General features: G+C 55.8%; 2 protein-coding genes across 7 annotated transcripts in view; one reads left to right on the top strand and one right to left on the bottom strand.

Moving 5' to 3' along the window:
- Positions 1-1,559: 1,559 nt before the first annotated feature.
- Positions 1,560-20,307, bottom strand: NOP14 (NOP14 nucleolar protein). 2 transcript variants are annotated; one of them, XM_043906019.1, is made up of 18 exons: positions 20,169-20,307; positions 16,542-16,676; positions 15,972-16,113; positions 14,211-14,353; positions 13,619-13,753; positions 12,848-12,970; positions 11,806-11,937; positions 11,184-11,502; positions 10,582-10,712; positions 10,058-10,143; positions 9,124-9,259; positions 4,908-5,009; positions 4,324-4,477; positions 3,498-3,657; positions 2,841-2,988; positions 2,350-2,468; positions 2,102-2,257; positions 1,560-1,839 (listed from the first exon to the last, which is right to left on the bottom strand). In XM_043906019.1, the coding sequence occupies exons 2-18, from the start codon at positions 16,569-16,571 to the stop codon at positions 1,740-1,742; spliced, it is 2,316 nt and encodes a 771-aa protein (XP_043761954.1). In that variant the 5' UTR covers positions 16,572-16,676; positions 20,169-20,307; the 3' UTR covers positions 1,560-1,739. The 2 variants fall into 2 exon arrangements, with proteins under 2 accessions (XP_043761954.1, XP_043761953.1); XM_043906018.1 differs by lacking the exon at positions 20,169-20,307 and adding an exon at positions 19,051-19,351.
- GRK4 (G protein-coupled receptor kinase 4) overlaps positions 19,429-21,838 on the top strand; it is a 57,312-nt gene continuing 54,902 nt past the window's right edge. For all 5 annotated transcript variants that reach the window (XM_043906036.1, XM_043906038.1, XM_043906034.1 and 2 more), the window contains exon 1: positions 19,429-20,093. In XM_043906036.1, the coding sequence (XP_043761971.1) occupies positions 20,042-20,093 (52 nt within the window). In that variant the 5' untranslated portion in view covers positions 19,429-20,041. The remainder of the gene's footprint in view (positions 20,094-21,838) is intronic.

A 21,838-nucleotide genomic window follows, 5' to 3' on the forward strand; every position in this document is an offset into this window, starting at 1 on the left:
GTCGGCGCGGGGTCGCCGGCTTGCCCGCACTCCGGCCGCCGCGGGGACGGTGGGGCGTGTAGGCGGGAATGTCCGGCGCCCTGCCTGCCCGAGGTCCCCGGGGAGGGGCAGCTGCCCGCATGGCGCCTGCGGGCCTGGCGTGGGCTCCGCCGGCAGCCGGAGCGCCTTCCTGCACCTCCCGCTTCCCCTCCGTCTCTTGAAATGCAGGCGTCTGTGGTCGAGCCGACCAGGACAGGCCACTCCTTCCTGTCCGCTCGACACTAATGCGCTCCTCTGTAGACACGAACTTCAAATAAACCTCACGGCAGCCCCTTTGCCCGGCGTACGGCTGTTCCCCTTGAGTACCAGGTCCACTGTCCCCGAGGAGCACGCGCAGCTCAGGCGTGACGGCGGAGGTGAGATGGTTGGGGGAGCGGCCCAACGTTCAGCTCTCAGAGCAGCCCTGTCTGCGCTTGGCCAGGCGGTCACAGCTGCTGTCACCACCACCTTCTTCCCCGACCCCCTATAGGCCCCCTTTGCCCGGAGGAGGCAGGGCTGAGATGGGCATTCCGCCTGGTACTAACCTTTCCCAGGACAAGGCCTGCAACGGGGTGCAGAAGCCCGGGCCGGGCTGAAGTGGGGACACAGGGTGGCACAGGACCGGAGCTGGTGCTGTTCCCCCTCCCAATAAAACTCCGCAGCAATACCTCGGCGCCCAGTCGGGTGAAGCAGCAACGGCTGATTGACAAGTTTACATGAGATGGAGCCTTGAGGCTGTACAGCAGGCCGGGCTACTGGCAAGGAGACAGCCCAATCTGTGGCCCCTGACACCCACCAGGGTCCGAGGTCTGTGGAGTCGCCCACCTGGCGGACACCTACAGGAACAACGCTAGGGGGACCAGGGAGAGGATGCAGGCTTATCCGCTGAGGCCATCACTGGTCCCCTTTGCCTGCTCCCAGGGGGTGCTCTGGCCCCAAAACCGCCTGTGGCTCCCCAAATCACTCATGGCTCTCACCAGCCTCCGCAGGGGAGGTCTGAATTGGTCACCCTCTTATCTTCCACACGCCCAGTCTGGCCAATCCTCAAATCTCGTGCTCTTGTGGCTCGTGACCTCAGGGACGGGCTCCCTGAGGTGAGCTCTAGGGCCTCCGCCACATGCCCTGTGGCACCTGGGGAGCCAGGACCCTGGGGGCCTGGGGCGGGCAGGGAGGCGGCATTCTGTGCAAGGCTGTAGCCCCAGGGCCACAAGGGTGGGCAGGCAGCTCCTGTGTCCTTAAGAGCCTCCTGGGTCCACGCAGCCCAACCCCTTCTGCCTTCCCCGGCAGTTGGCAACCCGAGGCTGGGATCAGGGTGACACCAATCACGGCTGCTGGGTGCCAGGGAAACAGGTGATGTCTTTCTTTTTTGACTTCTGAACTGTGTGCAGACTTGTTTCATTTATAACTGAAAATCACGTAACATTATAAATACCCCTGCAAATTGCACGTGGAGGTACGTGTGCCTGACTGACCAGAGATGCTGGCCAGGACCCCGCTGGTCCCAAGCTTTGTGATGAACTCAGGACTGTCTGGAAACCACGCAGAGGCATCACATACAGTTTATTGGCATGTCGCTCCCATGGAGGCCTGGTCCTAGTTCCAAAAGTGCAATTTGTCAGGAGAGGCTTTTTTACAAGAACGAAGTACAGGAGAAGACTCTGGCGTTACAGACAGCAGCCCCTCAGCATTCAATATACAGAATCTCCTTGTCTTTTTATAATTTATTTTTTGAACTTCTTCCTCTTCAGAGCCTTCCATTCACCTTCCTGTGTGGCGAGGCTGTTAAAAAGTTGCTTCACTTTTCGTTTTCTTTCCGCATCCCTAAAAAAAAAACCCCATCTCTTGATTACTTTTTGGGGAACATCTTGCCCTTTTTCACATCTGAACCAGCAAGTGAGATCCCTGTGGGGCCGGTACCTCCGTCCAGGACACGTGGGGGACAAGTGAGCGGGACGAAGCCCCCAGGCTGCCCTCCGCCCTGGCCTGGCCACAGGGCGCTGGCGTCAGGGTTGCAGAAGGGCCCGGCCTCACCCCAGCAGAGCGCCCGCCCTGGCCCGGCCCTGCTTTCGCCCGCCCCGCTCACCGCTCCATGATCTCCGAGAGCCGCATGCGGGCCAGGAACTGGTTGTCCTTGCGGATCTCCCTGACAGCTCCTTTGAACTCCCGCTTGTGCTTGTGGATCAGCCTCCGCCGCTCCTGTTCCTCCTTGGTGCTGCCCTGCTTCCTGCCGAACTCCAGGCTGAGGGTGCAGAGCCCGATGCAGGAGGCCGTCATGGCGCCCCGGACCCCCCGGGCCTCCCTGGGCTGGGGTGGTGGGCCCTCGGTACTCACACTTTGACGAGCCGGGGGGTGAACAGTTTCAGCGGCACTGGCTTGCTCTTCTCACAGACCAGCGGCCGACAGTGCCTCGGCTGGCTTTCTATCTCCGTCAGAATGCTCCGACTCAGCTCCTGAGACACCAAGAAGCTCACACACAGGTGGCCCACCCACCAGCTGGCGCTCCACCCTCCTGCTGCCCCTTCCCCCAGGGCCCCTCGGGGCTGTGGGCCCAGAGTGTCCTCAGCACGTGGCCTGGCAGGACCCCAGGGCCACTGAGACCCATGGAGCAACAGGACTGAACCTTGTCCCCCGAGGAGCCTTGACAGAGCAGGGCGGCCCATGAGGAGCGCACGACGGGGACTGACCCCTCACACCTGATGGCGAGTGCAGAACCCCGCTGGGCGGGGGCTCTGGCTGTCGGGGGCATGTGGCGAGGGGCGGCCCCCTGGAGCCTCCGAGTTGGAAACGCCAGCCTGCCCGCCCACCTCCGGATCCAGCCTCACCTGGAGCACGGGCGGGCAGCAGCGGGCAGACAGGTGCTCCGTCAGGAGGGCTCGGAGGGGCTGTGCGATGTCATGGAAGGAGGGCAGGGGGCCGTAGGCGACCACGCAGTGCCTCACCAGAGCCAAACACACGGCCAGGCAGGACAGCCTGCAGGGCGATAGCGGCCCCAGTCACCCAGAGCCCGGCGGCTCCCCTAAGGTGGAAGCCTCCCCCACACGGGCCACGGGCTCAGGTCAGAAATGTGCCCTGAGCAACGGCCACAGCGGCTGCGGGGGACGGCAGGAGCTAGAGACGACATCCTGTGTCCGCGAGCAGGAAGGCAGCTTCGGGAAACAGTGACAACTGAGAAGGGTGGCTCCACCTCGGTTTTTGTTTAAACAGGGGAAAATCAAATCGAACAAGCCACATACATGGGAGAGACCCAGGAAAACTGACTATGCTGGCTGAAGCCCTCATCTTAAATAAAGCTCACTTTGCTGAACTCATTCATTAGATCTAATAGCTTTCTGCGGAACCTTGAGGATTTCCTACAGATAAACCCAGTGAGCAGTGGTAACGTGGGGCATCTTCACGGTGCTGGGTGCTGCTGGCTCCCGGCCTGGCCTCTCTGAAATCCGAGCTGCTGCCACAGCCCGTAGCCCCGGGCCCGCACGTACCTGGTGTGGTTGGCCTCGGTCTTAGTCTGCGCTTTCAGGCCGCCGGCCCACTGGAGGGGGAGGCTTCTCCTCTGCCACGTGGCCATGTCCTCCTCGTCAGAAACCAAGAGCAACTCCGAGTTCTTCCCATGTGCTCTGAAAGGGTGCACCAGAGTGTAACCTGGGTTCCGGGTAGGACAGGGAGAGACGGCCTGAGATCACGGGCTGCAGGCAGGCTCTGCAGGGTGAAGCCTTCGGAAGTTCATTGGACAAGCATGCGCTGCGTTTACCACGAGACGAGGGACAGTTCTGGCCGGGGCACCTGGGCCAAGTCCAGGCGCGGCAGTCCCTGCCCTTGTGGGCATGCTGGATGGAGCATCGGAAAGAAGCAACAGGAAAAGCAGAGGAGGGTGAGGGGCCCCTCAGGAGAGCTGGCTGCGCGGGGGCATGATGGGAGTCTGCCCACATGAAAACAAGTGGAAAGAAAAGACAAACCTTAACCATTATTCCATCTCCACCCCCAGTACTACTTCCACTCAGGATCAACCCGGAACACTGCGGTCTCCCGCTTCTGGCGCCGGGGCTGCCACCTGGGGGTTCTGCGCCCGCACTCCACTCACTCATGCCACCTGGAGAGCGGCTACGTGCGCGACACACCCAGTGTGATCCTGACTTCACAGGGAGGGTGTGTGCCCACGAGGGGAAAGGCTGCTCTGGACGACAGTGCTTTTGTCTTCTAACTTTCCCACGCTCTGAGCTTTCTACTTCTTTGACTATGAATTACTTCCAAAGTCTTTAAATTTCTGAAGCACAATATACTTGAAAAGGCTCCCTGGAAGCAACTGACCTTGGCTCTGCTTGTTTGGAGTTGCCATGTGAAGAATCCCAGCGAGAAAGTTGATGAGCTCAGGAATGAACCTCTGGGACAGAGACACGTAGTCCAGGAACACGCAGCACACGAAGAGTCCCTTGACCACGTCCTGCAGTGACTGCACAGGGCACTGGCGAAGAGCGCAGGGCTGGTCAGGAATGTTCCAGAATGCCACGCTGGCAGGCACCCAGCTTCCCCGGGACCGTGGTCCCCGCAGTGGAGCAGAAGCAGGCGAGGGGCCCCGGAGACGGAGCTCTGTGACCACGAGGTCCAGCGCTCGTGGGGAACCAGTTATAACCCCCACAGTATGTGGGCACGGACCACATGCCCATCGAGGAGAAGGAACAAGTTGGACTTGTAAAGCCGACGGGGCCTGACGGGGGGCCGCACCACTGTCTTCTGGGGTCATGCCCTGTTGCCCTGGCTGGAGGGGCTGGGGCAACTGCCCCGAGCAGGTGCCGGCCCGTCGTGTTCACAGGCCCTTGCAGGTGAGTTCTGCTCAGTCACGGCCCTCGCCCAGTCCAAGGGGGGCTGGCTCTGATGGGGATGGTCTGACGTACCTTGGTGAGGAGCTGGCTCAAGCACAGCAGCGCAGGCGTGATGACCGGGTGCCAGAAGTCAGAGGTCGGGAACAACATCCCAGCAATTTTCAAATAAACGAGCTGGAGAGGAAGGCCACCACCCAGATCAGAGGACGGACGCACAGGACAGCCTGCCGTGCACCTCGGCACTGATCACAGAAGCAGACCCCCACCCAGAGGACAGTGACCCATGCTGCCAGGGCACTAGGCCCCAGACAGGCTGGAAGCAGAGGCTGACACCTCAGGTCCCGAACAGCATCCTGTCACCTTGCCACCAACCAACTGGCAGAAAGGCCAAGAGCTGGTCACACAGCCGCGACCCTCACCCCAGAGTTGCCTTTAAACCCCTCCCCGGAAGCGCATCGGGAGTCCGGGTCTTGTGAGCACAGTGGCCTGTCCCCGTCCGGCGCCTGCAGTCAAGGCTGTGCTGTCCTTCCCCACGACCCACACCCGCTCACTGGCTCTGAGGAGCGTAGGACAAGCGTGGACCCCAGTTTGATTCGGTGACAACATCAACTCCTGAAGCGTCATGCCAGCCTATGTGTCACAGAGCACTGCAGCCACCGCTCCTGCCCACAGCAGGAGGCCGGCCCGTGAGCCCAGACGAGGAGCGGGGCTGAAGCCCAGGTGGCCAGCTGCCGCCGGCCTACCCCGTGAAAGATTGCTGCAGGGAGGCCGGCTGGACGGCCCCACAGGGACGGGCCGCGGCTCCCAGGAGGACTGAAGCCACGGACCCCAGCTCAGGCCCCTGCTTGAGGAGCCTGTTAACCACCAACATGAAGCCTGGACGCACAGGTTCCTGCCAGTCGCCATTAGCTCATTTTCAACACAGAGCAAAGAACAAGACAACTGAGCAGGATCCTTCCAGTGAGCGGACAGGACGATAGCCCCAGAGCGTGTTCAGTTCAGTCGCTCATTCGTGTCCCAACTCTTTGCGACCCCATGAATCACAGCACGCCAGGCCTCCTGGTCCATCACCAACTCCCGGAGTTTACTCAAACTCATGTCCATCAAGTCGGTGATGCCATTCAGCCATCTCATCCTCTGTCGTCCCCTTCTCCTCCTGTCCTCAATCGCTCCCAGCAGGAAAAGGAGTACGTCAAGGCTGTATATTGTTACCCTGCTTATTTAACTTATATGCAGAGTACGTCACGAGAAACGTTGGGCTGGAGGAAGGACAAGCTGGAATCAAGATTGCCGGGAGAAATATCAATAACCTCAGACATGCAGATGACACCACCCTTATGGCAGAGAGTGAAGAGGAACTAAAGAGCCTCTTGATGAAAGTGAAAGAGGAGACTGAAAAAGCTGGCTTACAGCACAAGATTCAGAAAACTAAGATCATGACATCTGGTCCCATCACTTCATGGCAAATAGATGGGGAAACAGTGTCAGACTTTATTTTTCTGCTCCAAAATCACTGCAGATGGTGATTGCAGCCATGAAATTAAAAGATGCTTACTCCTTGGAAGGAAAGTTATGACCAACCTAGACAGTGTGTTAAAAAGCAGAGACGTTACTTTGCCAACAAAGGTCCGTCTAGTCAAAGCTATTGTTTTTCCAGTGGTCATGTATGGATGTGAGAGTTGGACTGTGAAGAAAGCTGAGCACCCAAGAATTGATGCTTTTGAACTGTGATGCTGGAGAAGACTCTTGAGAGTCCCTTGGACTACAAGGAGATCCAAGCAGTCCTTCCTAAAGGAGATCAGTCCTGGGTGTTCATTGGAGAGACTGATGAAACTTAGTTTCCCTCAATGAAATGAAGCCATGCCATGTGGCACCCAAGACGGATGGGTCATGGTGGAGAGGTCTGACAGAATGTGGTCCACTGGAGAAAGTAATGGCAAACCACTTCAGTATTCTTGCCTTGAGAGCCCCATGAACAGTATGAAAAGGCAAAATGATAGGATACTGAAAGAGGAACTCCCCAGATTGGTAGGTGCTCAATATGCTACTGGAGATCAGTGGAGAAATAACTCCAGAAAGAATGAAGAGACGGAGCCAAAGGAAAAACAACGCCCAGTTGTGGATGTGACTGGTGATAGAACCAAGGTCCGATGGTGTAAAGAACAATACTGCATAGAAACCTGGAATGTTAGGTGCTTGAATCAAGGTAAACTGGATGTGGTCAAACAGGAGATGGCAAAAGTGAACGTTGGCATGACATTCTAGGAATGGCAAGACATTCTAGGAATGGCAAGACATTCTAGGAATCAGCAAACTAAAATGGACCGGAATGGGTGAGTTTAACTCAGATGACCATTATATCTACTACTGTGGGCAAGAATCCCTTAGAAGAAATGGAGTAGCCCTGAGAGTCAACAAGAGTCCGAAAGGCAGTACTTGGATGCAGTCTCAAAAACGACAGAATGATCTCTGTTTGTTTCCAAGGCAAACCATTCAATATCATGGTAATCCAAGCCTATGCCCAAACCAGTAATGCTGAAGAAGCTGAACAGTTCTATGAAGACCTACAAGACCATTCAGAACTAACACCCAAAAAAAGATGTCCTTTTCATTATAGGGGACCAGAATGCAAAAGTAGGAAGTCAAGAAACACCTGGAGTAACAGGCAAATTTGGCCTTGGAGTACAGAATGAAGCAGGGCAAAGGCTAATAGAGTTTTGCCAAGAGAACGCACTGGTCATAGCAAACACCCTCTTCCAACAACACAAGAGAAGACTCTACACATGGACATCACCAGATGGCCAACACCGAAATCAGATTGATTATATTCTTTGCAGCCAAAGATGGAGAAGCTCTATACAGTCAGCAAAAACAAGATCAGGAGCTGACTGTGGCTCAGATCATGAACTCCTTATTGCCAAATTCAGACTTAAATTGAAGAAAGTAGGCAAAACCACTAGACCATTCAGGTATGACCTAAATCAAATCCCTTATGATTATACAGTGGAAGTGAGAAATAGATTTAAGGGACTAGATCTGATAGAGTGCCTGATGAACTATGGATGGAGGTTCATGACATTGTACAGGAGACAGGGATCAAAACCATCCCCATGGAAAAGAAATGCAAAAAAGCAAAATGGTTGTCTGAGGAGGCCTTACAAATAGCTGTGAAAAGAAGAGAAGCGAAAAGCAAAGGAGAAAAGGAAAGATATTCCCATTTGAATGCAGAGTTCCAAAGAAGAGCAAGGAGAGATAAGAAAGCCTTCCTCAGCGATCAATGCAAAGATATAGAGGAAAACAACGGAATGGGAGAGACTAGAGATCTCTTCAAGAAAATTAAGAGATACCAAGGGAACATTTCATGCAAAGATGGGTTCGATAAAGGACAGAAATGGTATGGACCTAACAGAAGCAAAAGATATTAAGAAGAGGTGGCAAGAATACACACAAGAACTGTACAAAAAAGATCTTCACGACGCAGATAATCACGACGGTGTGATCACTCACCTAGAGCCAGACATCCTGGAATGTGAAGTGAAGTGGGCCGTAGAAAGCATCACTACGAACAAAGCTAGTGGAGGTGATGGGATTCCAGTTGAGCTATTTCAAATCCTGAAAGATGATGCTGTGAAAGTGCTGCACTCAATATGCCAGCCAATTTGGAAAACTCAGCAGTGGCCACAGGACTGGAAAAAGTCAGTTTTCATTCCAAACCCAAAGAACGGCAATGCCAAAGAATGCTCAAACTACCACACAATTGCACTCATCTCACACACTAGTAAAGTAATGCTCAAAATTCTCCAAGTCAGGCTTCAGCAATATGTGAACTGTGAACTTCCAGATGTTTAAGCTGGATTTAGAAAAGGCAGAGGAATCAGAGATCAAATTGCCTCCTCCCGGGCGCAGGAGGACTGAGAGGAGCTTCTCCATGTTCAAGGTCAGGAGGGACGGCTGTGAGGAGATACCCGGAACGTGTGAAACATCAGAAACCTCAGAGCGGTGAAAGGTCACCGGCAGGAGCAACCTGCCCACAGGTTCATCCTCAGGAAAACACGCCCCCCTGGTTTGCCATGAAGACTGAACTCGGCTCTGTTCACAGAGAAAGCAAAGCAGGAACTCTGTCACCGAGCACATGGCAGCTCGTTGTTAACGGTCAGCACTCCTTCTGGGCCTGGCCCCGTGTGATCTCCAGGCCCTGGAGGCCCTGGGCAGACACCCCTTCGAAGCCCCCACCCTTCCAGGCCAGGACGCCACGCGGGATGGCCGATGTCCGCAAGCCCCTGCTCACCACGTCCAGGCCCGGGAAGGCTGCCCGGCCTGTGGTCTCAACGGTCCCTTCCATCTCGTGCATGGTGTCTCGGAGGACAAATTTCACGGCGTCACTTGCAGACTCAGGAAACATCTGGCAAAGGTTATACAATGGCCTGTTAATCAGAAACACAGGTCAGGGAGGATGTCTGCAGGGAACAAAGACGAGCAAACCCCACATTCACCATTCTCCTGTGATGTCCGCTAACAACGCAGTCAGAGCCAGAAGCCTTGACTCCTACACCTGTCAGGCCGTCCTGGTGATCCAGAAACTTTCCCAATAGCGTTTCTGATAATTGGGACTCCTTTTCGCCTTTTCCTAGACCCCCGGCTGTAACTTTCCGGCAGTGGTGGCAGAGCGAGCCCTGTCTGTAGGAGTCACAGCCCGGGGAGCAGGTCCCGCGCGTCCTGAGCCCACGGCTTCCTTCCCAGCCCTCCTGGGAGCGGAGGCTGGCAGGGGGAGCGTGTGCAGCCCAGTCTGGCCTGGGGTGTCTGCTCTCACCACTCCCTGCCCCCCGACTCAGCACCCTGCCCGCTGCATCCTCCTCCAGCCAACATGGCCCCGGAGCCAGTGGCTCTGCCGCAGGGGCCCTTTTGCACAGGGCGCAGACCCAGCCCGGAGCCCCCACGGGGGCAGGAGCAGACAGCGAACAAAACATATGAGCCATCAAATACTCTGAACAAACCTGAAGGGGCGCAACTGTCACAGGTCCATCTGTTCACCATTGAAAACGCCCCCTCTCCAGAGTGGTGGGGGAGCACGCAGACAGGACCGAGGGGCAGGGCTCGCCTTGGGCGCAGGGCCAAGGCGGCCTCCACGACATCAGAGCCACTTCACTAAGTGACTCCACTAAATGGCACAGAGTTTGTTCAACTCGGCCCCCAGTCCCAGATAACCCCCAACTTCCACTCACACAACCAGCTTGTCGATGACGCAGAGCTCTGGGGGGTCGCTTGCAGCCAGGTCTCCGATGTATTCCAGAAGGAAGCCGAACAGTTTCTGTAGGAACAGGGTGGGTTAGCGCTCGGGGTGAGCCCAGAGACCCACCCAGGATGCCCGCCCCTGCACCCTTGAAAGGCCGGGAGTGTCGAGGGCTGTAGGGGTGGGGTGGGGGATGCGAGGCAGGCCACGGGGCAAGGAGCGCAGGGTCCGGCGTGGCTCCCTCGGCTGGGAGGTGACACCACAGTCCTGAATGGAGAACGCAATCGGCCCTGCTGCGGTCAGCGTGCGTGGCGTTACTGGGAGAGGATAGGAGCACGCCCAGCACCCACTGCCCGCACCCTCACGCAGAGTGGACTCATGGCGCGCACTGCTGGGGCTCCCCCCACACCCCCGGGCCCGCCCCGCCCCCACGAACACGGTGAGCACTCGGTGACTGCGGGCGCCGCGGTTACCAGGCCTCCGCCCGCTCCCAGCGCCCGGGGGCGGCCAGCATACCTCCAGCTTTGCTTTGTTCCCCACTGCGAGGCTCGGGTGGTTGCATTTCTGAATTCTCTCCACAACCAAAAGCTGGTCTTCCGTCGATTTTCCCAGCAGTAAAGACTTCAGTTCCTCGCAGGATTCGGGAACTATCAAAGTAACAAACAAAAAGTACAAAACATGCTCCACACTTAACTTGTAAAATGAGAACTACTCACATTTCTGGTAACACAAACGCAAACACTGAACACAACCTAAGTAACAGGACTTCGTTTGCTTCCCCCACGGAGACAGTTCCGCCCGCGTCATAGGAACCCTCATCTTGTGTGATCATCACAGCGAGTTCTAACAGACCCACCCGGCGGACAGATGCCCCTGGCAGCCCCCAGCACTGCTGCAGGCACAGGACAACGGCCAAGAGGCCACCTGGAGCCCTGGGGTCAGGCCCAGGGGACGCTGCAGAGGATGACCGGGTCTGTCTGCCAGCCAGGCCGGCACAGACAGGCAGGGTGTGCGTGTGGCCAGCTTGGCGCCACCCTGCTGCTAACGCAGCCCAGCCGGGCCCGGCCTCGCCAGGTACCCCCGCTATTCGGGACCTCAGACGGCAGGGTTCTGCTGACCTGCGAAGGTGTAGGGCAGCTCGGCCCTGGCCGCCGCCCCGTCGTCCCTCGTCAGCCGCTCTCCGGGGCTCGGACGCTGACCCCCCTGGGGCTGCTCGCTTGTGACCTCGCTCTCGGCATCAGACTCCAGGCCGTCCGGGCTGTCGGGGCCACGTGCGTCCTCGCTCCCGGCATCAGACTCCAGGTCCGAGTGGCCGTCTGGGCTGTCGCTGTCCTCTGGGCCCCCCTCGCTCCAGCCTTCGCCCTCCTCTTCTTCCTCTCCGCTCTCCCCGCCACTGGCGTCCCCGCTCGGCTCCTCCTCGACATTCATCTTCCCATCCTGGGAACAGAATGCAGACACTAGGTGCGTCAGTCCTTGGGGACGGTGGCCAGCATGGCTGTGACTGCGCCCGAGGGCCAGGGGCCCAGGCTGCCGGGCCTCCCCCACCCTTTGGAGGCTGCTGCGTGTCCCAGGGCTCGAGGCCTGGGGTCTGCGTTCTGCAGCTCCCTGCCGCCAAGACTCTGGGGAGAGAAGCTAGCTGTTTCTAGAAAGACAGTTCCCGTCTGTGGTAAAGCTATTAGGTCAGAAACCAGAAAATCTGCCGCTTTAAATGAAAACCAGGAAAGAAGGCAAACACCTCACTTTGTAAGAAAGCAAGCGCCGGTCATCTGTGTCCAGCACGAAACCATCGTTCAGGTCGTCAGCCGATAGGTGCTTCGGTCTCTTGCTGTGCGCATCCTCCTCTTTCCCGAGCATCCTCCGGAGCCTCTCGGCCTGAGCAGGAGAAGGAGGGTCGTCCACTGAGCGAGCGCTGGGCAGGGACGCAGGCCGCCCGGCGCCCCCAACCTCGCAGCTGCGTTAGGCCTGCCCTCTGCTTTCTGTCTTCAGCCAGACAGGCAGGCCCTCAGCACGCGTCGTATGGAAGACTTATTTAGCAAAAATAAAAACAAGTATCGCAGCAGCAATATGTTCTGGTCACAAGGAAGGAAAAACCGTTACTCTGAGGTTTCTCTGGCCAAGTGATGCCAGCCAATTGGAGTGAACTTCACTCCCCGCCAGACCTCAGAAGAGGAACAGGACAGCCTACACTGAGGTCTGAAAACAAGTGGCCTGGCTACTTTTTCCATCTGAAAACAGGCAGCAGACACTGGAGGCGGCCCCCCAGGCGGGAGCACTGCGAAGGCCAGAGTGCGGGAGCACGCCTCTGTTGGTTTTTGTCGGTAACGTACGGAAAACTTAAAAACCTTTAAGAGAAAAACGTGAGACAGGAGTGCACTCTATCGCCAGCAGCTGTTTTGAGGTAAATGAATTAGGAAAAAATGTCATTTTTGTTACACTGGGTATTACCTGCTTTTTTTTTTTTTGCTTATAGTCAAAAATATAGTAAAATATTTTAGGACTTCCCTCATAGTTAAGTTGGTAAAGAATCTGCCTGCAGTGCAGGAGACCCGGGTTCCATCCGAGTCAGAAGATCCCCTGGAGGAGGGCATGGCAACCCACTCCAGTATTCTTGCTGGAGAATCCCATGGACAGAGGAGCCTGGCAGGCTGCAGTCCATGGGGTTGGACTTATCGACTAAACCATCACCATCATCACCATAGTAAACAAACAGAAACTTTTCCAGAGGCTACAACGATCCCACTGACTAGGTTTCCCAGGGCACCGCCCCCAGCCCCACCAGTACCTCCAGGCGTTTGAGGCGGGCCTGCTCCTCCCTGGCCAGCTCCTCCTCCGTTTTCATCCTGTTCGAGGGCTGCGCTTTCATTTCAAAGCCGAGCTCACGAACCATCATGTCATATGCATCAGGCTAGGGCAGACAGAATAATTTTTTTCTTTTTAATAGAAAAGACTTACATAACTAGCTCCCTACACGTGTTGGTCGTGGCTGGAGGCTGTTACGGAAGAGGCCAAACCGCGTCCTAAGTCTTTTCTGCTTATGTGACCGACTGGCCCTTGTCAGGCTTGGGAGACACTTCTGGGCCATATACAAAAATTCTTCTCCAAACACATCTGCTTTAAGAAAACTAAACCTTGCCCATCTAGGCATTAAGCCCCCAAACAGGGCCTTGAGGAAACGACAATGAGGTCGACATACAGGTGTGCAGACGGCCACAGGGAAGGCTGGTAAAATACTAGTTATTTATCAGAAACCAGCAACTCAGAAGACTGTGGCTTTTTCAACAGCTGAGACTAAAATCCGGATGCCACCTGCAGGTCTCCCCTGCTCCAAGTCTCCCTGACACCAAGAAGCCACCATTTTCTTTAGTGTCACTTTTCTGGCGTAAATATTGAAATAACTTTCACTCTACTTCCACCCCTTGGAACAGACATCAGCTACCTCAATGTCAAAGTTTAACAAAATGCTCAGGTCCTAGAAGGCAGACGCCCGGCTCCCCCAGCCTGCAGACAAAGTGCACGGCTCGAGGCCAGGCCGAGCGTGACGTGTCCGCCCCACCTCGGGCTTCTCCTTTCCGCCTCCACTCTCGGATTTGGGCGTCTTGCGGGCCAGGAGAGCCTGGATTTCTTTCCAGTCTTGGTCTAGCTTCTCTGTGAGTTCAAGGGCATCTTCCCGTTGAGCCTGTCTCTCCCTCTGGGGAAAAAGCACAGATGGAACGCACCCCATTACTGTCGGTGCCCAGGCCCCGCCAGACAACCGCTCAGCCAACACCCACCGTGCCGACTCAGAGAGACCACGAGAAGCGAGCCTCTCAGGAGCCCACCTGGCAGAACCAAGTCCCCGCTGAGGCTGTTCCTCCGGGCGCTCTGAGCAGTTGGCAAAGCAGTGATGCTATGTGACTCCTGATACGCGCCAAAACACTAAAACCAAAACACAACCCCCCCAAATCAAACCCCTAACCACAAGAAACCATCAGGGTACTGCCTGATGGCGTTACCACGCATCCTGTGCTCCTAGTCAAAGTGAACACTTTCATTACATTCACAGAAAGTCTTAATACAACCTAAAACCGCCCAGGGAAAAAAGGCTGCAGGCGTCCCAGTGGCGAGTACCAGGGTGGAACTGCTCTGGCACAATGGCAGCCACTCACCTTTTCCTGCTTGGACCTGGCGATGAGCTCCTCAATCAGCTCCCTGCGGGACTTGGGCGGCTCCTCGCCCCCGCTGGGCTGCTGGGCGGCCTTCCCGGGGAGTGGCCCACCTCCGCCTCCAAAGTGTGTCGCGGTCAGCTCGGCTGCAGATGGAGCAGGGAAACCCGTGAAGCCCAGGCCCACCCAGAAGCGGGTTTTGCAGCCGCTCTGCCAGTGTTTCTCCAAGCTCAGTCCTGAGAACCCATTCCATGTTCAAGAGGAAATTCTCACTGGGTGGTCACCAAGATCACAGGTACAGCGGCGCTTAAACCAGATGAGCCCCTCTGAGAAAGCCCAGAGGCACAAGAATGGGTCAATGAACGACTGATTCCTCTGCTTCCCAGAATGTTCTGCATGTTAGAAACTACTCTCACTTAGTGTTCTGCCAACTCAAGATTGTTCACAATGGTTTCTAAAAATAAAAACTTACAAAATATTCACTAACAAGGTGCTATGACATGAAAGATCCGAGAAAGGATTCTCAAAGGAAAAAAAAATCTGTCGGTGCACTTAGTACAGGATTTAGTTAGAAAACTCAAGTTGACTTTTAAGATGAAATTCTAAGCAAGAACACGTGTTATGTAGCTGAACAAAATAGAATGTTTCCTAATGGTTCATTTTTAAAGGTACAGTAAATATATTTTTAGAAGTTAACAGGCTTTTCTTTTATAAGTTACTTAGATTTTGATGAGCTCATTATAAAAACCAGAGGACAGGAAACCTCAAACGAACAGCTGAGTCCCCAGGACCAACACCTGGAGTTGGAATCTCGCTTTCCCCATCTACCTGATGCCACAGCTGCTTGTAGCAATGCGGCGGGGGCCGCTCACCATGTGACCAAAGGTCAGGCCATCAAACGTATGGGCACCTTCACCCATAGTGCAGGTGAGTGTGCGTTAACAGGGGAGTGTGCCGAAAGAGCTCTGAACAACAGAATGTGCAAAACCAAAGGCTCTGGAGATGAACTCTGCTCTCCTCTCACCCGCAGAGCAGCAGCAGCTGTGCCCACCTCCTGGCTGTGGATGAGCCACCACCGGCTGCCCCCATTCCCAGGCCTCCTGCCCCCGCATCAAACCAAAAGGCAGTCATGGGTTTAATATGTCGGCTTTCCACACACCACAAAGCAGCAGCTTTTCTGACGCTGCTGAACAGAGGATATTTTAATCTACAAGGATGCAAACTAATGACAAGACCCCGACTTTATAAAAGGGCCCAAGATGATCAGACCTGAGTTGACTCCTAACTCAGATCAGTTGCATGTCAGTGTTAATTCAGTTCAATGTATATCTCCTTCATTATTCCCTATAAATAAGCTCAATGTTCCTTTCCCCACAAAACTGCCACAATTGGTTCTGGAGTAAATGAAGCCTAAGAGAACCAGATAAACACTGTCCCTGAACAGAGCTGGTGAGAACCAATGACTCAGTGGCAGCAAAGCAGAGTGGGTTTGCACAGAGGTGCCGTCCAGGGATCAGCAGGGTGGGTTTTACCCACAACTGATGCTTGGGGTGGACAAGCTCCCCGCTTCTCTGAGCTCATGGGTAAAACGAGCTGGGGTCAAGTTTGAATGAGAGAAAGGATACAGAAGCGCCTTCTCAGCTTACAGAAGTCTGTATATCTTCCGTACACATGCACCTTTTTAGAGGTCTACAGCTGCGTTTCCTCGGTCTGGGCAGGAGTGGCAGAAAGAACGTCAGTGGTGCCCGGGGGCCCAGGCCTCACCTGACAGCACTCCCCGGTCCTCAGCGTCACTGTCACTGTCGACAATGTCGTTATGCTTTTCGATATCCGCCAAAGACTGGCCGTAATGAGTTAATTCTTCATCTTCATTTAGGTTGTAGATGCTTTTTTTTTCATGTTGTCGCTAACAGGATAGAAAAAAAGTCCATCTCCTAAAATTTCCACATCCATTTAAAGTTAAAAAAAGTTACTTTTTCCATTTTTGTGCAACGTGTCAATGTAGCTTTAAGATGATTCTGATATAAACGGAACTTACAGAAGGTAAATAAATCAACTGGCCAGTCTAAGGCGCTTGGAAATCGCACTAGGACCTTGCTACCACCCTCGGACCCACTCCAGGAGGCACCACTGCTGTGTGCTCTGGCTGAGGCATCTCTCCGCCCAGCTGGTGTGTGCAGAAGGCTGCTTCCCCTTGGGCCTAGCCAGGAGAGCCACACCATTCATGCTTCCCCGCTGTCACCCACAGAAGCATAACTGAACGAGGTGGACTGGCCTCTTCCTCCTGACTTCTGGGCAAGGAGACAGCAGGGCACCCTCCCCCGTCTCCCCTACCTGCTGTTCCAGAGCAAACCTCTTCATCATCTTCTCCTCCGGGCTGATACTGCTGTTGTACTCCCCAAAGCGCTTATCTCGGAACACGCTGGACTTATCCCTTTCCTTGTACTCCTTCAGCAGAGTCTGGGTGCGCTGAAAAGCAGATCACAGAACTGTCTCTCACTGGTCCTGACAACTCTGAGCTCTGATGGCTTGGCAATCTGGGTCCCCAGAGGGCAGCCACTTCCACAAGCGGACACACTGAGGGTTCTGATGAACTGGAAGATGCCATTTTTTATGCCTCAGGCCACTGAAACTAACAGTCCAAGAAAGGCCAATCTATTGGCTGCAAAAACTGATCTCAATTACTGAGGGGAAACTGCCAGACAATGGAGTCAAAGAGGAGATCAGGAACCCAGGGGATTCTCTAGGGAGTGTTGGTTCCTTGTGCCTAACACCAAAGGTTACAGCAAAACAAGAGCAACCAGAAAAGAGCAGAACAATCGAGTGCTCAGTGGTCACTCTGCCAGGTGAAGCAGCCAGACGAGCTGAGGCTGTAGCTGAGACAAAGAGAAGCCGGGGAACCAGGAGCTGAGAAGCTGTTTGTGTCAACAACGACACCACCATCAACTGCAGAGACTGCGGCAGCACTGCCTGTCCTGGGCTGGTTATGTTCATGTATGTGCCAGTATCCATGTATATGGTCAGTCTTTGTTATTTGTGGATTTCATATTTGTGTATGTCTACTGCTAAAATTTGTGTGTGCGTGCTAAGTTGCTTCAGTCACATCTGACTCTTTGAGAGCCCACGAAGTGTAGCCCGCTAGGCTCCTCTGTCCATGGGATTCTCCAGACAAGAATACTGGAGTGGGTTGCCATTTCCTCCTCCATGGGAAGGGAAGATCCTGGACCAAACCCACATCTGCTGCACTGCAAACAGATTCGTTAACGCTGAGCTCCCAAACCAAAACTCGCAGTGCTTTCTGGGTCATTTGTGGACACCCACGTGTTGCCCAGGAGGTGGAGACAAGAGTGAGGACTTGGAATCCCACCGCAGCACCACCTCCCTGCGGCCTCATCTGAAAAGGAGACAATGGCGGTTCCTACCTCAGCCTCCTAAGGAGAAAAGAGGAGACTAGGCGTAAGTGGGGAAGACACGTCTGTCTGTTCTGGAGCTCATGCTGCCCCCCACCCTGCCCCAGCCTGCCCTGAGGTGTGTGATGGGGGCATGTCGGAGTCAGCTGTAAGACTGTCTTGTCTACTACAGCTGCCAGTTCCTTCAGGTAAGGTTGATGTTTGATTCCATTCAAAGATCAGTCGGATCAGTCAGATCAGTCGGATCGCACACTGTGGGTCAGCACAGTTTATGAGCCCATGAAGACAGGGTCAGGGGTTACTCCACCTTTACCCCTTCACCTGCCAGAACAGAGCCGAGACAAGAGTGCTCAGTGAAGGTTTCCCAGGTGTTCAAACGCAGTGCACACCCTGGCCCCTACCAGACGCATGACTGTACAAAATGTACTTGTCCTTTCTCTACCTGAATTTTTTCACTAACCTACTAATGTCTCCTCCTCAGGATGACAATAAATAGTTAAAACCACCCAATGAGCATGTCTCAGAAACTACACAGAGAATAGCAGCAGAATGGAATCTGAAAGTACAAAATAGTCTGGGACCGTAAGCACAAGAAAAGGGATGGCTGTGAGGTTTTCCAAAAACGTTAGCATTTCAGTTATCTTGCAAAGGACATGTGCTTCAAAAGTGAAGTCGCTCAGTCATGCTACTCTTTGCGACCCCATGGACTGTAGCCCACCAGGCTCCTCGGTCCATGGGATTGTCCAGGTAAAAGTACAGGAGTGGGTTGCCATTTCCTTCTCCAGAGGATCTTCCCGACGCAGGGAATGCACCCGGGTCTCTCGCATTGCAAGCAGATTATTTTATGGTCTGAGCCCACCTGGGAAGTCCTATGTGCTTCCTTCACCAAACATCTACTGAGCAGCCTGTGTAATCCCTTATCCACGGCAGAAAAAGATCCAGGGTTCCTAAACCAGCAGAGCTCAGTCTCAAGGAAGGCGGTTAAGAGGTCCCCACGGTGACCAGGGCGGCATAGAAGTGATTGACTATGCCAGAGGGGGCTGGACCTGTGCGCTGGGGCTCCAAGGAGCGACAGCGGTTCTGCAGGGCGATGTCGTCCCATCTCACGCAGAAGCAGAGGCAAGAGGATGCACACAGTCCAGCCGACACATGACACACTCACACACACGGCGTCTCACGGCGCCAGGCGCCGTCCTGAGGAGACTCAGGGGACGCGTCCCACCCTTCCAGCCGCCCCCCACCCCCCAGGAGGTAGGTACCATTGGCACATCCTATGTACAGAAAGGGAACCAGCACCTTCGCCCGGGCGCTGCCGCAGTGGGTGGGGAGAGCAGGGCCGCGCGGTTGGTCAGGGCCGGCAGGCAGGGCAGGGGACCCCTCGGAGGACTCCCCCCCTCCCCCCCGCCCCGCGGAGGGCCCGGCTCCCCGCTGACCTTCTGGAGGGCTCGCGCGCGCGACACCCCGGGCAGACCCACGTCGTGGCGCGTCTTCCTGCCCAGAACCTGGAACTTCTGCCGGTTTACTTTCACCTCGAATGGGTTGGGGTTCGGCCTCGCCCGGCCGCCCCACGGGCCCGCCGGGGCCGCAGAGGCCTTCCCGCGCGCGGCGGACCTGGCTTTCCCCATGGCGACACACGCCGCACCTCAGGGTGCGGACTAGGAGGCGGCGGCGGGGCGGTTCCGGTTCCCTCAGTAGACACGTGAGACCTCGCAGCCGGAGACAGCAGCCCGCATCTCGCGATAACTGAGCCAGCGAGAAGTAGGAACGTCGGGTAAAATACTGCCACGCCCCCGCGCAGCCTTCTCGCCCGCTAGCCGAGCAACTAAAACTCCCAGCAGGCCGCGCTCGCGCCCAGCTGCCTCCGCCCCGCGCGGGGCCTTCTGGGAGCGGTCGTGGCCCGCGAGGCGCCGCCCCCGCCTCAGGGCGCTCTGGCTCCCTCGTCTGGAGAGCCGTTGGCGGGAAGCCGGCCGCTGTGCGAGTAGGTGGCGGCGGCGGCGGCGGCGGCAGTAGCCGTCGCCGCCGGGGGCGGTGCCCCGGCCAGTGAGCCGCTCCCAGGGCGATGGGGCCGGCAGCCTGGGTCACGGCGCGGCGGCGGTGACCGCGGGGAACCGGCCCTCCCGCTCCGCGGCCGCAGCCCCCGGCCCTGGAGGCGAGGCTGCCGGGCGCCCTCAGCGTACGAAGCAGCAGCGGCGTCGAAAGCGGGCCCAGAGGCGGCGGCGAGGGTGGTGGCCGTGGTCGGGGCCGCGGCAGAAGCAGAAGCAGCAGCGACAGGTGCAGGAGCGGCGGCCCAGCGCGGGACCCGACGCGGAGTCGGGCGAGCGATGCTTAGAGGCCGCCCCGCGGTTGGCCCCCGCCTTGTCCCCGCTTTCTCCCGCCCAGAGAGCCAGACGACGGCGGCGGCGGCGAAGAAGACGACGGTCGTCTATGGAGCTCGAGAACTTATTGGCCAACACGATGCTCCTGAGAGCGCGCCAAGGTGGGTGCACAGCGGCGCCCCGACCCCGCCCGGGTCCTGAGCCCGTGCAGCCCCAACCCTGCCGGGAACACCTACCCTGCCGGGGCCCGCGGATCTTCCGGGGAATCGGGGCCCCCTGGCCCGCGCAGCCTCGCTGTCTGGAATGCGGGTCGGCGAATGGTCAGCCTGGGCACCTGACGCCTAAGCTGCTCCGTCGCCTTTCGGCGCCGCCTCAGGACCCGCGCGAAGGAAGCCCGCGCGCTGCTTCAGTCCGTCTGCTCTTGATTCCCTGTCCTGCCCTCCTTCCGGAACCTCGGGACGCAGTGTGGCATCAGCATCGGGCAAGCACTGTGACCTGTCCCTAAGAGAGGAGGCCAGACCAGCCAGTAAAGCCGGTGGCGAAGAACCGTGCCTTTGTGGTCTTCAAAGGGCCACCGAAGAGAATCCTGTGAACCACCCTGGGAGACCCTTCCCTTAAGTGTGTATTGTTGTTTAGTCGCTCAGCTGTGTCCGATTCTTTTGCGAGCCGGTGGACTGTAGCCCGCCAGGCTCCTCTGTCCGTGAGATTTCCCAGGCAAGAATACTGGAGCAGGGGACTGTTACCCTAACATCTCTTCTTGGGTTTGAGGTTTGATGGTGTCCAGACCTGTTGTGTAGAGTGGGTTTTAGCCCGGCTTAGGGAGAGATTGAACACATTAAGAAGAATTAATGCTGGTCAACATGTAGAAGCAGCAGCTGGGCCAGCCCATCTGCTTGCTGACCCCGGGAGTATAGCTCTCTGTGGAGGTGTCCCCTCTGCCGCCCTGGAGAGACGGGAGAGCTGGCCGCGGAGCCCACCCATAGTTCTTCAGCCCCTTCGCTCTTAGGGATTTGGTGTGGGGTCAGCCGCTTCATCTTTGTGCTGCCAACAGAGTAAGTGCCTGCCGAAGGATGTGTATTTAATACAATCTGGAAGAAGTATTTTGTGCTCCATCTCCCAGGGCTTCTGAGTTCCAGTCCTGGGTGCACATGTTGGCTAAGTGGAATTCTTGGTGACCTGTGATGCTGTTACGGAGAAGGCAATGGCACCCCACTCCAGTACTCTCGCCTGGAAAATCCCATGGACTGGGGAGCCTGGTGGGCTGCAGTCCATGGGGTCGCTAAGCTACAGGACTGAGCGACTTCACTTTCACTTTTCCCTTTCATGCATTGGAGAAGGAAATGGCAACCCACTCCAGTGTTCTTGCCTGGAGAATCCCAGGGACAGGGGAGCCTGGTGGGCTGCCATCTATGAGGTCGTACAGAGTTGGACACGAGTGAAGCGACTTAGCAGCAGCAGCAGCAGTGATGCTGCTGAGAAGCATCAGTCAGTTCATCTTGTGATTTGAATAGTGTTTAACATTGTGTAAGAGAAATTAAGCTGGAATATCAGACTTGGGGTGTTCTCTTTTTAAGCTACCTCCTTCCCATTTGTATCCTCAGTCTTTCAAGAGGAAAGATCTTGATTAAAATGTACATGGTTTTTCAACACCTTGGAGACTGCATCAGAAACACTGTGCAGGAAATTCTTGAAGTCACAGTGAGTGATGCAGAGAATTAGCCACTGAAGTTAGGGGTTACATGGAGGGGTTCTGAGTTCAGATGTAGTGAACTTTTATTATGTAAAGTGTTTGCTGTATTAGGAGTTGAAAATCAAGACCTCAGTATTTTTGTCTGCTCACTTGAATCCCTCTGAGTAGAAGAACTGAGGATAGGAAGAAGCCGGGTCTTACTTTGCCGTTCAGGCC

Source organism: Cervus elaphus, chromosome 6, assembly GCF_910594005.1.
Source record: "Cervus elaphus chromosome 6, mCerEla1.1, whole genome shotgun sequence".
Lineage (NCBI taxonomy): Eukaryota > Metazoa > Chordata > Mammalia > Artiodactyla > Cervidae > Cervus > Cervus elaphus.